The 15,184-nt window shown below is 43.3% G+C and overlaps 1 protein-coding gene, 1 long non-coding RNA gene and 2 other non-coding genes across 4 annotated transcripts in view; 3 read left to right on the top strand and 1 right to left on the bottom strand.

The window, feature by feature from the left end:
* The first annotated feature begins 677 nt into the window (after window positions 1-677).
* Window positions 678-2,401, top strand: LOC138604448 (uncharacterized). The gene is made up of 3 exons (XR_011309283.1): window positions 678-711; window positions 1,364-1,417; window positions 1,932-2,401. It is a non-coding gene; the product is annotated as an uncharacterized lncRNA (long non-coding RNA).
* On the top strand, window positions 1,203-1,294 carry LOC138604503 (small nucleolar RNA SNORD88). Its single transcript, XR_011309289.1, has one exon. It is a non-coding gene; the product is annotated as a small nucleolar RNA SNORD88 (small nucleolar RNA).
* LOC138604504 (small nucleolar RNA SNORD88) lies at window positions 1,684-1,775 on the top strand. The gene has a single exon (XR_011309290.1). It is a non-coding gene; the product is annotated as a small nucleolar RNA SNORD88 (small nucleolar RNA).
* Window positions 2,402-7,828: 5,427 nt separating the features above from the next.
* shank1 (SH3 and multiple ankyrin repeat domains 1) overlaps window positions 7,829-15,184 on the bottom strand; it is a 91,172-nt gene continuing 83,816 nt past the window's right edge. The window contains exons 26-27 of the mRNA XM_069675811.1: window positions 13,864-14,754; window positions 7,829-10,978 (exon numbers count right to left, since the gene is read on the bottom strand). Of these exons, the coding sequence (XP_069531912.1) occupies window positions 10,891-10,978; window positions 13,864-14,754 (979 nt within the window). The 3' untranslated portion in view covers window positions 7,829-10,890. The remainder of the gene's footprint in view (window positions 10,979-13,863; window positions 14,755-15,184) is intronic.

Here is a 15,184-nt window from a genome sequence, read left to right as displayed (position 1 = left end):
ACCTTAGAAACAGTGAGTCACTTAAATACATGACTCACTGCTATTATCTTTGGTATTTTGTTCCATCAATGTCGTGATTTGATTTTTGAAGTAATTTTGAGTATTTCTGCCCTCTAGTGGTTACAAGTAGGAACTGCAACTGTGCTCTACCAGTAATGTTAAACATAATAAAATAGCAATATTACACAGTATTTCCAGTTAAGCTAACAGCGTAGCACTATGAAAATGTAACTTCACTTCACATGAAAGTTGAATATGAATATAGTATAATTAAACAAGCTAGTTTGGGCTTTACTAAATAGTTATTTGTTTAATGTATTTTAACACTGTGTTGTGTGGTCATTTCTTAGCAAATTGTGTTTCCTGTAGCAAGAACACGTTCAACTGGAGGATAGCTACTGATGTAAAGACTGGGGGGCGACCTTACTTAACATGTGTGGTCACTGAAGGATACAAAAATATCTATATACAAGGAAGTGTTCCAGCGATGTAGTGCGAAAAGTATTGGCCATGAAAAGTATAGGTTAAACAGAGAGATTTTAACTTATTTAATAATCGATTTACTGCTGCATGTTCACTCCAGTCCAGGAGGGGGCGAGAGTATACTTAGAACCTGACTGCACACCGCACTATTTAAAAACCGAAGAAGCAGCACCAGCATCGTTCAGTTGGTCGCTGTCTGCCGATGCCGTAACATCACCGGTGGAACTGGTAAGATAATATGACTTATATTAATGTTCACATAGTTTTATTTTGTTTAGAATAGTAATCAAGTTATCAATTAAAAAAATCAAGTTGGCGTTGGTTTTGTGGCTGATATGTAAGCCGAATTTAACACGGTGAGGAGTAAACGGAGTTAACTCTAAACATGTGAGCCCTTACAGGACTCGTCTGATACTGGACAGTGGCAAAATGCAACTAACACATTTTTAAATTTTAGGTTGTTTTTATGCTTTTACTGCCGTTTGCCCTGACTAAATTAGCAGATAAAATAACCAGATAGTCGCACACAGTATGGGCGCGTGGGCCCAGGATCTCCACGTGGTTACATTAGCATGGTAGCTAACAAGATACAAGTTACATACAGACTGTCGGCACAAGATAAGTAGCTGCAAAACCTGAGTGTTTGCACGGTATAACATTTTAACAATCTCTTAAATGCCTAAGTTTTTATTCAAACCTTCGTGTAGATTTAACCTCTCTCTCTCCCCTGATGACTTGCACTGGGCTCTGAGTCTTTATGGAGATAAAAGTGCATCTTTGGCCCTGACAAGCCAGAGTATCTGAGGAGAAAACCAGTAAATGTTGGTAAAATGCAATAGTCATCATGACAGCTCAGTAACGCATGGTTATGTCCTTTCAGGCCTTCTGAAGAAGTGGAACCACTTAAGACGTCACTCTGCTTGGGTCCAACAAGGTATGTTAAGGGCCATGCATCTTCATTCTTACTATATACAATCTCACAGCACCTTGGAGCTCTACCAACTGTAAAGGCAAACAGCCTAACAAATAAAGGAACGTCCTTAAGTTGAAATCTTGGTTATAGACAAATGTGCAGCTACGAATTGTGACCACTAGAGGGCGATGAACACACATGAAATAGCATAACAGCACTTGTGTCATTGACTTTTAAAATACAACATTAATTTCTGTTGCTCAAACTTTGTTGTGGATGTAGTGGCCCCTCTCCCCTGATGACTTGCACTGGGCTCTGAATCTTTATGGAGATAAAAGTGCATCTTTGGCCCTGACAAGCCAGAGTATCTGAGGAGAGAATAATGGGTCTTCCACTAGCTTTACCCACCTATATCTGTCAGTGTCGCGAGGTGCTGGAGCCAATCCAAGCTGACACTGGGCAAGATGATAAGACAGAGGATGGTCAAAAGTGATGGTTACAATATATTAACTCTTGCATTTGTTTGTTCTTTTAGGTGTTTCAGGAAGTGAAGCTGCTCATTGACTGGATTTCTATCAGGTTTGTATCGCATTGCTTGGCCTCCAAATTCCCCAGATCTTAAACGTCTGTGGGATGTGCTGGACAAACAAGTCCGATCCATGGAGGCCCCACCTCGCAACTTACAGGATCTGCTGTTAACGTTTTGTAGCCAAATACCACAGCACACCTTTTATACAACAGATGGCTCCGACCAATTGATATGCTTGGATAAGAGGCATTTAATCAGTGCCGCTTGTATGACTATTGTATAAAGCAATATCACACTGGAGCTCATACGGTTGTACTGAATATCATCATAGCTGTGATTCGGTTGCAGGCATGAGGCCGCAGATAACCACAGCCGTAATGATATCCAGTAAAACCTCACAACCTCGAGTGGCTTTTGGGTGTATAACCATGCTGTAATGTGTTTTATTATATGCAATTTGTTTTGTTGACTGAATATCCAATAAAATCTGTCTTCATAATTTGTTTCCTTTTCCTTGAATATCATCCTAGAACAAGGGACAGTAAATGATCTGTTGGGTTTGTCGCTGACAATGATGATAAAAACTGAAATTAGCAACCTAACAACCTCGTGTCCTGTTGTGTCAAAACAAAGAAGCGGTGTGCTTTCACTCAAACTTAAAACTTGGATTAGACAAACAGAAAGCAAATATTCCTGCATTTAGTTGTGCACAACAAATCATTTTATATTTAGTTTGAACTTGTATATAAAGTTTCATACGTTCCTGTTAATGACAAGGCTATTGTGAAAGGGCGTACAGGCTATGTATCGTATAATTTCTTCCTGGGTAAATGAGGGTGTAATGTGTTTCTAGGTCCCTCCTAAACAAAAAATCATTATGCCCTTATCCCTGGTACCTCAAGTTATCATTGGTGCCCTGTTTACACATTTGCAGACTATAATCTTAAGCATTAAGATAAGGTTAAAGATTGATAAATATATTCAAGCTACTGCAAGGAACTTTCATTTCGAGTCGGCCTTGGTGACCCCTGTGGACAGAGTGTTCCTGTATATGTGCGTCTTCCTTTCTTTAAACTGTCAAACGTAGCGCTCACTGTGAATCTTTGCTCTGGAAAACGTGGATAATTGCACCTCCAATCTTCATCCTGTAAACGGTCTGACAGCAACCCAGCTGCTGCAGGCATCAAAAACAACCATAGGGAAATTAATTTGTCTTGCTTTTGTTGGTCATATAGAGGCATCAGTCCTACTCTAGCCTGTCTCATAACCAGCTACAAACTCCTCAGAGGAGCCTTAAAACGGATTAGAAATCAATACCTTAATCCTCTGACCTCCCTCGATGTTAACATCCGTTTGGGAGCCAGGAAGTAGAAAAGGTCGAGTCTGTTGTCGCTCCACAGAGTAAAAATCAGCCTCCACATGGAAACGAAACATGTTACATTCCAGAGAACATATATTAGAACTTTTTAGAACTAATTCCAACAATTATCTCTTAAAACATCACACAACACAACAATTCATATATGGGTATGTGAATCACATACACCGAACATTATGATCACCTATTTTTGTGTGGGTCCCCCTTTTGCCTCCACAACAGCCCTGACCCGTTCAGCCAATGACTCCACCAGACCTCTGAAGGTTTGCTGTGGTATTTGGCACCAAGACATTAGCAGCAGATCCTTTAAGTCCTCTAAGTTTGTTTATCCAGCACATCCCACAGATGCTCGACTGGATTGAGATCTGGGGGATTTGGAGGCCAAGTCAACACCTTGAACTCATTTTCGTGTTCCTCAAAGCTGAACCATTTTTGTAGTGTGGCAGGGCGCATTGTCCTGCTGGAAGAGGCCTCTGCCATCAGGGAACACTGTTTTCATGAAGGGGTGTACTTGGTCGGCAACAATGTTTATGTAGGTGGTACGTGTCAAAGTAACATCCACATGAATGGGAGGACCCAGGGTTTCCCAGCAGATCATTGCTCAAAGCACCACACTGCCTTCTTCCCATAGTGCAAGGAAGAGTTCCTCAAGATGCACTACGAAAATGACCATTCAAGTAGAAAATTAGAGGTTAAACAGAAAGGTTTAAAGTTGTTTCGTAAATGATTTACTTCTACACGTTCACTCCAGTCCAGAAGGGGGCGGGAATATAGTTAAAACCTGGCTGCAGACCTCTCTGTTTAAAGGACGAAGAAGCAGCACCAGCATCATTCAGTGGGTCGCTGTTTGCAGACTCTGTAACATCACCAGTGGAACTAGAAAGGTAACATTATAACTTATATCAATATTTACTTACGTTGTAAGTTTTATTTGGTTTTGAATAGTAAAATAGTCACGACAGAGGAAAAAAACTACTGCAACCTACAGCCTCTCTGTTGTCGGAATAGTAAAGCCAGCATTCATTGCTGTTAATTGGTTATAACACAAGACTAACCGTTATACCTTTTTGTATGCGTTTTATTGATTTGGTGTGATTGACTGGCTTTCTTTTGTTAAACCCGTGGTTCTAAAAAAATTAAGTTGGTATTGGTGGGTGATAAATAAGCCGAATGTAACAGTCGAGACGCAGACACAGCCGCCCGGGAGAGGAGGCGCCACAAGCCGTGCGAGAGTAGACAGAAGCGAGGCAAGAGGGCAGGAATCACTGCAGGCGGAAGGCTAACCCCAGCCGACCAGCGCTACTACTACGGTCGCTCCTTGGGCAATAAAATAGACTACCTAAGGCTCCGACTCACCACCCAATCTGAAATGAGAAACTGCTGTGTGCTTAATTTCACAGAAACGTGCCTTGAGATGAGCTGACACTGGGCAAGATGATGAGACAGAGGATGGTCAAAAGTGGTCGTTATAATACATTAAAGCTCCTGTGAGGAGTTTTTCGCTGGTTATGAAACAGACTGAAATTAATTCTGATGACTCTATATGACCCATAAAAGCAAACCAGACCATCAGTGATAATATTGATTATTTCTATATAGATATTTTTAATGCCTGAAACTGCTGGCGGGGGGTAGGTGTCAGACTAAGTGATTAACTGCATGCTGCGTTTGTTTACATCTTCTAGGGCAAAACTTTAAGGTGAGTGATACATATGACTGTTAAAGAAAGCAGGATGAGATTTTTACTTACTTACTCACTTAAGCATGTACAGGACGGAAACGGCAAAGAGATAAGAGGTATGGCTTTGTCCACAGGGGGCGCCAAAATCAACACAAACCGAAAATTCCTCCCAGGAGCTTTAAGGCTCCGACTCACCACCCAGTCTGAAATGACGAACTGCTGTGTGCTTATCTTCTCAGAACCGTGCCTTGAGATGAGCTGACACGGGGCAAGATGATGAGACAGAGGATGGTCAAAAGTCATCGGTATAATACATGAACGTTTGTATTTTTCAGGTGTTTAAGGAAGTGGAGCCGCTCAGTGACTGGATTCTGATCAGGTTTGTGTCACTAGATTGTGAGCGCTGACCTCTTGTGATGTTTGCAATGGGCTCAGAACATTTGTGTTGACACAAGTGCAGGATGATTGTTTGAACATTTTTGAACTTTTCAGGATCCTCATTTTGGGGTTCCTGACTGCTGTGTTCTGTTTTTTCAGATGCTGGTCCTTCAACAGACAAAATCTACTTTGCACCGCTCAGCTGTAATATATTATGGCCACTGACAGGTGAAGTGAATAACGCTGATTATCTCTAGTAGGTTGGATATGTTAGGCAGCAAGTGAAGTTGATGTGTTGGAAGCCGGGAGAAAATGGGCAAGCGTAAGGATATGAGCGACTTTGACAAGGGCCAAATTGTCGTGGCCAGACGACTGGGTCACAGCATCTCCAAAACTGCAGCTCTTGTCGGGTGTTCCCGCTCTGCAGTGGTCAGTATCTACCAAAAGTGGTCCAAGGAAGGAAATCCCGTGAACCGGCGTCAGGGTCATGGGCGGCCAAGGCTCATTAACGCGCGTGGGGAGCGACGGCTGGCCCGTGTGGTCCAATCCAACAGAAGAGCTACTGTAGCTCAGATTGCTGAAAAAGTAAACGCTGGTTCTGATAGAAAGGTGTCAGAACACACAGTGCATCGCAGTTTGTTGCGTATAGGGTTCCGTAGCCGCAGACTGGTCAGGGTGTCCATGCTGTCCCCTGTCCTCCGCCAAAAGCGCCTACAATGGGCATGTGAGCGTCAGAACTGGACCACGGAGCAATGGAAGAAGGTGGCCTGGTCTGATGAATCCCGTTTTCTTTTACATCAGGTGGACGGCCAGGTGCGTGTGCGTCGCTTAACTGGGGAAGACGCAGCACCAGGATGCAGTGTGACGCTTTGGGCAATGTTCTGCTGGGAAACCCTGGGTCCTGCCATTCATGTGGATGTTGCGTTGACATGTACTAGCTACCTAAACATTGTTGCCGACCAAGTACACCCCTTCATGAAAACAGTATTCCCTGATGGCAGTGGCCTCTTTCAGCAGGACAATGCGCCCTGCAACTCTGCAAAAATAGTTCAGGAATGGTTTGAGGAACACGAAAACGAGTTCAAGGTGTTGACTTGGCCTCCAAATTCCCCAGATCTCAATCCAGTCGAGCATCTGTGGGATGTGCTGGATAAACAAGTCCAATCCACGGAGGCCCCACCTCAGAACTTAGAGGACTTAAAGGATCTGCTGCTGACGTCTTGGTGCCAAATACCACAGCACACCTTCAGAGGTCTAGTGGAGTCCATGCCTGAACGGGTCAGGGCTGTTATGGAGGCAAAAGGGGGACCTACACAAAAATAGGCCAGTGGCCATAATGCCTTATACAACAGTTAGTTCTGACCAAGTAATCTGATTGGATAAGAGGCATTCAATGAGTGCTGATATACAGAACAACATCACTCCGCCTCAGCCAGGTTCTGAAACATTACAGCAGACCGTGTATGTCTACATTAATCAAGCTGGTGCCTCTGAATCACACAGCAGACTCTGATTTCACTGGTTGATGATAAATTAAAACAGATAAATGTACATGATAAAAACAGCTGATCTGTGGTAACCTGTAGACACAGAGTGCAGGAGAATGTTTGGGTTGCTTGGCAACAAAAGTCCAGTTTCCGTGAAGTTGAACTAGATGAGTTGGTGGAGCAAAAATAATCATCTGTTTTTGATTATTACTGTTTGCAGCTTGTTGTAGAAAAGCAATGTCCCACTCGAGGACGTGATGTTGTACTGAGCATCAGCGCTGCTGTGTGTGTATCTGCGGCCTCGTGCCTACGACCGAATCACAGCCGTGATGATACTCAGTACATCACGACCTTGAGTGTGATATTGTGTAAATGGCAGATCAGTGTATATGTATGCTGTAATGCGTTTATTATATGCTTTTGTTACAATGTGAATTTGTCTTTTTACTGATCCTGTATTTACTCTGATTAATCCAATAAAATCTGTCTTCATAATTTATTCGTTTCCTTTTCCTTGAATATCATCCTAGAATAAGGGAGAGGAAATTAATCTGTTGGGCATAATTCTCTAAGGGAAAAAACGTACTACTTTCTTTTAACTGTCAAATGAACCACTCACTGTGAAGCTCTGTCCGGCAAGTAACGGCACCTCGGGTCTGCATGCTGTGAATCGTCTTGTCTGACAGTGAACCAGCGGCTGCAGGCATCAAAAACAACCATATGGAAATTAATTTGTCTTGCTTTTGTCGGTCATATAGAGGCATCAGTCCTACTCTAGCCTGTCTCATAACCAGCTACAAACTCCTCAGAGGAGCCTTAAAATGGATTAGAAATCAATACCTTAATCCTCTGACCTCCCTCGATGTTAACATCCATTTGGGAGCCAGGAAGTAGAAAAGGTCGAGTCTGTTGTCGCTCCACAGAGTAAAAATCAGCCTCCACATGGACATGAAACATTCAAGAACTCAGAGAGCATAAATTAGAACTTAGTTTCTGTATCTTTATTATAATTCTAACAATTTATTATCTCTTAAAACATTTGAAATTCATATATGTTTATATGAATGTGTGTATATGTGAATCACATATACATATATATTCTGTAAGTGACCTTTCATCAGTTCATATTCTCATTTTTTAAAAGATCTCTTAAAGGAAAAGAAATGCTTCCTATAGAGTCGGACCCGTTCCCAAAGACTGTTTGTCCTGACGCTGCGCCGTCGCTCTCGGAGTATAACCGCTGAATGCAAAGGAAGGATTCAAAACACGAGTCACTTAAAGAGAACGTTATTGGATCAGCCAGAGATGTTCTGCAAGACTGGCCTTTTTCGCACTAGCAACGTTTTAGAGACCTGATGGGCCCCTTTTTTTTTTTTGGGCTTCTTCAAAAACCTCTGAAGGGAAAGCCGCGGCTGCTAATGGAAAAAGGGACGTTGCGTGAAATGCTGGTAATAAACAATGAGCTGTGAGCACGCCGGAGCATGTCGAGGTGCTTTGTACAAACAGGAAGATGCAAATAACCAGCGTTTATAGGCTCTTAATACTGTCTGTTAACAGAGGAAGGTGATGCAGAGAACAGGTCCAACTGTATAGAAAGCAGAACAGATAAATAAATACATTGTACCTTTTCATGATAAACATTTGGAAGACAGAGATTCTGTAGAACTTTTGAGACTTTTTTTACATCTTAAACCATAATTAGATGACCATTATTTTCATCGTCCTTATTGCTATTTCTCGTGCGTTCAAATATAATCTCTCAATCCCAGAGACAAACCCCCCTTAACGACCGTTCACATTTGTAGCCTGTGTGTGTGTGTGTGTGCACGTTGAGCGACGTGATCTATGGAAACTCATTTGTCTTCTTGCAGAAAGAGTTTAGCCGAGCCAGGAGGAGAGCGAGCTCACCGCCGACACCCGGGTGTAAAAAAACAAACAAACGCACGTTTGATATGTGTTCGAGGACTCGGAAGCAGCAGGAGAGGTGAAGTGTTGTTCAAGGTAGAGAGGTCATGAGAGAGCCCTTTATATTAGATCTCAGCATCAGTGAGAAAAGCAGGACTGAGGTTAGAATGAGATGAGAATGTGCTGTGAAAAATGACTGATGTGTGTGTGTGACTGATGGAAAAAAAGGGCGACTGTTATCCCGAATTGAACGACTCATTTTTAAAATACATTTTCAGCATCTGCATGTCGTAAACAAACTTCTAAAAGAGCGAGGAAATTATATGTTGAGGCCATATATTTTGATTAAAGCTCTGACAAAAGAGAAACAGGAAGTAGAAAGCAGGACGTGATTCTGAATGTGCTTCACATTAAGAGTTGCAATGCTTCTCGTCAGACAGAAGCAATGTTAAGGGTACAGTGCACGAAATAATGTCTTTCAATTCAAAAATACCTACATATACATATATATTTATATATTTATATCCAGTACGATTATCTTCACTAGACAGTCAGAGAATACGCCGACTGCATAAGAGTGCCACCCAAACCAGGAACTCTCCGGAGCTACAATAACAGTAAGGACGATGATAGTAATGATAAATAGTAACAATAAATCTCTTCATATCAATATTCCAGTATTCCCATTTAAAGTTTAAAAATTGTAAGAAGAATCAGAGTATTAAAACTTGATATAAGCGTTTCTCTCAGATCCCCTCGGCCGGGTTTTTTCTCCTCCTGGATTTAGTCGAGGGCGAGGGGGTGGGTGGGGGCATTGGGTGGGAAAGAGCAAGAAAATGGCAGTTTTTCCTCTTCCCGTCCCCTCTCCTTTTTCAGTCTCCCCTCGGAAGGTCTGAACGTGAGTGAACAACAGTTGCCTCGACGCTGAGGAAGTCTTTTCCTGGTAGATAAAAATCCTCCGGGAGATTTCTCTTCACATCGTCGCGTATCCCGTCTAACAGTTGAAAGCACAGTCTGTCTCCTTTTGTATATCTTGGATCCGAACATAAAGTGTGTGTTTATATATAAGGTGTCCCATAAACTCTATGTGTGTATGTCTACATGTTGGTGTATGCATGCAGGCATGTATAGTAGTAACTCGGGTGCCTGTGTGTGGATGTGTTTCTTTTTTTTTGTTGTTTTTTTGTTGGTCTGGGCACTTATTTTTGCTACAAATTTGTGATACAGTGACCAGTCTGTATATAGTATGTCATTATAAGACTAAAGATGATAAAGAGAGCTATAAGGAAACACATAAGGACCTGCAGTGAGGACAGAGCCCTGCCTGTAGTGAGGTAAAAACAAGACATAACCAATCAAAGCCAGACACACGTTACCCGTCCGCGCCAATCACACCTCTAACAGACGTGGAAGCTGTCTTGATAAACCTCCCAGCGTCGTCCTCCGTTCACCACGCAGACAGACAAAGCCTCACTCCTGCAGACATAATATAATAAATATCTCAAATATTTATTCTTTCAGACATTTTGAAAACAAACATCCACTCACACAGGAAGGATTCGTCATTGATTGCACTCTATTCTTGGTCAATTCCACTCTGAAACCTGAACAGATTTAACCAGCCGGCTGAGGGGGAAAGAGGACGATTCAACAAGATGGCTGCACGGTGAACCTTTTCTTCTCCAGCTCGCCAACAACACAACCTGCTTGATTTTAAAAAAAGAACATAATTTAAGTGGCTTTTGATTGTTCCTCTCAAGTATTTGGTTCGGTTTCATCACTAGTTTTCGTTCGTGATACCTGCTGTAGCCGTAGTGTCTTCATTTTGGAGGAAAGTGTGTGTGTGTGTGTTTGTTGGTCGGTGTGAGCGTGCATGCATGTAGGGAGTGTGTAAATCAGCCTGCCACAACTGGGGAGCGCCAGCCGGTGTGTTTATGGATCGTCGGCCCCTGTGTTTCCATCTCCCTTTGGGACTCGACTCCCTCTTTCTCTCGCCCTCTGTGTGAAATCTGTTCCCCCCTCATTTGTTGTGTGAATCCACCATGGATAGCAGCAGTTGTGTCTTCCTCCCTCATTGACTCCGAGCCCTCCTTCTCTTTCGTTCTCGCTCTCTTTTTCTGCCTCCGCGCTGCAACTTCAGCTCCGGCTCCCGTCGTCCCTCCTCCTCTCAGACTGTCCTTCCCGAGGTGAGAGGACAGAGATGGGAAACGGGCTGCTGGACAGCCTGAGGACAAACACAGGACACAATAATGATGAATTGTTTTGTAGCATCATTGTGAGTTGTGTAAAATGGATTAGGAAATAATCACGGCTCTACATTACTGACTACATTGGAAACACTTCGCACTACTTTCTCCAGCTGAGTTGCAGATATAGGTCAACACAGAGGGGAGGCATTTTTGAATGTGTGCTGAAAACTAGTGGGATGCTTTACAGCACAGAACAGGCAGAGGGCGCTGTTCTTGCAGCGCAAACAGAGCTCCTTAAATCTCCTGAAAGTTAAGAGCAGATGGTTAAATGAGAATGATTCCCACAGGAGGAAGGGAGAGCTGCGACAGGGGGTTAAACAATTATCTCAATATCTTTAAAAAGGAGCTCAGTCAAAAATATCCTCACTTTTCAAACCTCTTCAGTCGTCAATTTGGACTTTGTTGTGGATAACTTTTCATTAGAGATGCATTTCATGACCTTGGGCTGCAGCTAGTGATCATTTTCATTGTGGATTAATGCATAAGTTAATAATAGTTGAATAGAAATAGCGAAAAAAAATGTCCCAAAAGCTAAAGGTGACAATTTGCTGCTTCGACATCTAACCAGAACACAACAATGAATAAACATAAACCACTTATTGGGCTTATTGCCTCTGTGTAAACTTGTGTCAGGTGAGGAAAGCAGGCAAGAGAGGACAGAAGGACATAACAAGGACAAAAAAGTGTAATGTTTATGGGAGAAGACAGTCATAACTAGCACTGATGTAAATTTATGTCTGTAGCTAGCATTTAAATACATGTAGGTCTCATGAATCTGTGCATGTTTGATTTGTATGGTACTTCTTAATTACATTAGGTAAACAAAGCCGGCTGAATTGCATTTATTTTTCTTTCTTGTATTTGTGGCTGACCGCTGGGATCAGCCCTACACTTGGGTCTGTATGTGATTGACTGACTGGCTGAATGAGTGAGTGATGGTACTTTTAGAACCGTAATAAAGTTAAAATAATAACAACAACAACGGCCCGGGAAACACTTCAAAATAAAAGCATTGTGTACAAACTATAGACTGTATAAAAAGATGGACGACATGACAGCTCCCTAAAAGTGAAGCCAAAACATTTCGGGCGCTCCCTGCTGACTGGCTGCAGTATAGGTCATAGAGCCCGCCTCCTCCATGTTAACAGATGGGACATGAGTCAAACTATAAAATCTAAATACACGCCCGATACATTTTTCTCAAACATGGTTTCTGTCATTATAGTTAGCTCTCATCATGCTGATTTACGTCCAAGTGTTCATTTTTCTGACAAGTTTATTTTTAATTAGTTATTTGATGCTGTCAAAAGGATGATTGACAGCTCTGTTGACAAATTCGGCCCCTGCAGCCGATCAGTTCCGGGTGAGCAGAGCGGAGGACGATCCGCGAGTGGAAACGTAACTAAAACAATCACTACAGTCACTGAAGTTTCCATACCTGTGAACGTTAACCTCAGAGCAACACAGAGAAGCTGTTCTGAAGCCGGTGCGCAAGATCCTTGCTGTTTTTTCGGTAAGTTAAGTGTGTGTTTGGGTTAGCGGAAGTGGCTACGGCCGCTTCACTCGCCGATCTCTACTGCGCAGTCTCTGGCTCCATATGACGTCGCCATCGCAAGATGGCAGCGCCTATCACAGGGGCTATTTTGGCATCAATTTCGTACAATGGGAGCAGATGGAGACGCGGTGTCCATCTATATATACAGTCATTGGTACAAACAAGGGGAGTCAGAATTCCAGATCGGGCTTTACTTTGAAAAAGCACACCGGAAGTGTTGACCTACTTTACTCTCCATGCCTGTGACTTTTACTACAGGAAGAGATGTTAATATTGCTAATATTGCGTGTATTTTGGCCGACAACCACGCGCGGCTCGCGGTAAATATATGAGACTCCTATTCTCTACATTTTAGGAGCGTGTCACGCCAGCAGCGTGAAGACTCTCGTCTGTTTTCATGCATTTAAAATGAAAATGAACACGTCCCGCAGCCATCACGCACACACGCCACGCTTCCAGTGTTGCCCACAAAAACGCACATTGACCTGATGCGGTCAGCCCCATACTAGGTATTGACCTAGTCTTGTTACACTTCTTTTTATTGGAGTTTTTAATAGAGATACAAATATTTATGCCTGTATACATTCTGTACATACCTACAATGAAAGAGAAAGAAAGACAAGTAAAGAAATAAGTAAATACAATTTAAAAAAGGGGATGTCCTATGTTTCACATCGTGTTTCTGTTGGTATTCATGGGTTTGTCTTTATAAATATTCTATTAAAGGTTGCCAATACATTTACCTTCCCTCTACATGAATATTTAATTTATTCTAATTGTAGGTGCGCCACTACATCATTCAGTTAGGTTAAGTGAGCTTTTTCTGTTTCCAATTCGGCAAAACTAATCGTGCTTACAATGTCACAAAACATGTACTGTTGTGGTTGTTAGAGAGCTCCACAGCAGCTGGTCTCACCCCAAAAAGCACCAGAAATAGGTCCAGTTCAAGTTGTAAAATATCAGATAAAGTGTGGAATATCTTAGTCCAGTAAGTAAGCTTGCTTGGGCAGATCCAAAACATGTGTGCGAATGAGGCTGGTCCCTGTCCACACTGATCACAGGATGTATGTACAGCAGGAAACATCTTTGAAAGCTTCGGTTCTGACAGGTGTAGTCATGTACGTGCTATCAACCTGTTTTGCTGCTTTCTGATTGGTTCAAAAGCGAGCGTAGATTCTTGTTGACATTCTTTACATCATTGAACTTCACTATTTGCAGGTTTCTATACTGACCGTCTTTTGCAACTCTTCTAATCCAACATATTACTAGCAGTGGTCACTTGTGTGTTTCTCTGCAGCCACATACCTGTCCAATACGGTCCTCAGAGCTCGCTCTATGTTCATGCGGTGGCCCACACGCGTCACACCCAAATCCAGAAAGTCGTCCTTGGTGAGGGAGGGCAGGTGGGTGCCATCAATCTCGTTGTCCAGGAAACGCTCTCTGTGCTCACCCAGGTTCAGGTATCCCAGCCAGTCTGCCACGTCGTACTTGGTCCAGTAGGGCAGCGGCTTGGAGGCAAAAGGCTTTGTGGGGGAAGGGGGAGGTAAATGGGGGTAACTCAGACAGGTAGCTGGAGGGAGAGGGTGCAGGGGTGGAGAAGAGGTCCCAGACAGGAAGTGAGTTGGAGAGAGGGACCGAGAAACAACTAAGGTGGAGTTTGGAGGAGGAGGGGCGCCAGAGGGGGCGAACAGGGGAGGAGAGGGCGAGAAGTAAGGATCTCCGAGAGGGTTCCCGGGTGACGGTGGGGTGATTGAACCTCGGAGGTCATAGATGGCGCTGTAAAGGGGTGTGGTGGGGAGGAGCGGAAGGGACGATGGCCGTGGTGGACCCAGCTTGGGCCTCTCTGACGGGGAGATGAGGGGGCTGGGTGCTCGCCGACGCTGCAGCATGTGTGATTCTGCTTTACGGGACTCTCGACTGGGGATGAACTGGAATTCTAGGGCTTTGGTCCGGTAGACAGGTCTGTGTTTGGGGGAGGTGGGGTAAGGGGAGTAAGTTCCCGGGGACAGAGGGGAATGGGAGCGGGGAGGCTGAATGGGAGCTGGAGGCTGAGGAGATGGAGATCGTCTCCAGTTTGGATACTGGGAGGCCGGGGTCGGGGACGGGGATAACGATGGCTGCGATAAAGAGATCGGAGACGGTGACTGGGAGCGAACTGAGGGGGGGCTCAGAGCTGAGGCCGAGTCTTCTGAAAATCTGTGAAGGAGAGGGAGAAATTTGTTAAACAAGAAAAGTATTGCAGATAAGAGTAAAATGAAAAACATGCACACCCATTCAGAGAAATGTTGCTCAAACATATCCTTCACTTTTTAAAAGCGGGGCCCAGTTGTTCAAAAATTTTAATCTTAATCTTTAATCCTCTTTTTTCAGTGCAACCCTAGATGGATCGCCCTCATCCAGACACAAGATCACCAGCGCTCTAAATGGGACTTAATATTACAATGTAGGTGCAACGGGTAGTACAGCCAGCCTGGGGTCACTTTTGAGTGTTTTTTTGAAGGGACAGGACAAAAAGCAACATTACAAACAAGAATACCTCCCCTTTAATGTTCTATTCTTTTAAACAGTCAGACCCATCATCTAGCCAAGAACATATACTATAACAAACAGACCCTGGACCCGCAGT

Source organism: Semicossyphus pulcher, unplaced genomic scaffold (assembly GCF_022749685.1).
Source record: "Semicossyphus pulcher isolate SPU_LCO1_2020_fin unplaced genomic scaffold, fSemPul1.0.p SCAF_25, whole genome shotgun sequence".
Lineage (NCBI taxonomy): Eukaryota > Metazoa > Chordata > Actinopteri > Labriformes > Labridae > Semicossyphus > Semicossyphus pulcher.
This window is presented reverse-complemented; position numbering and strand designations above follow the sequence as displayed.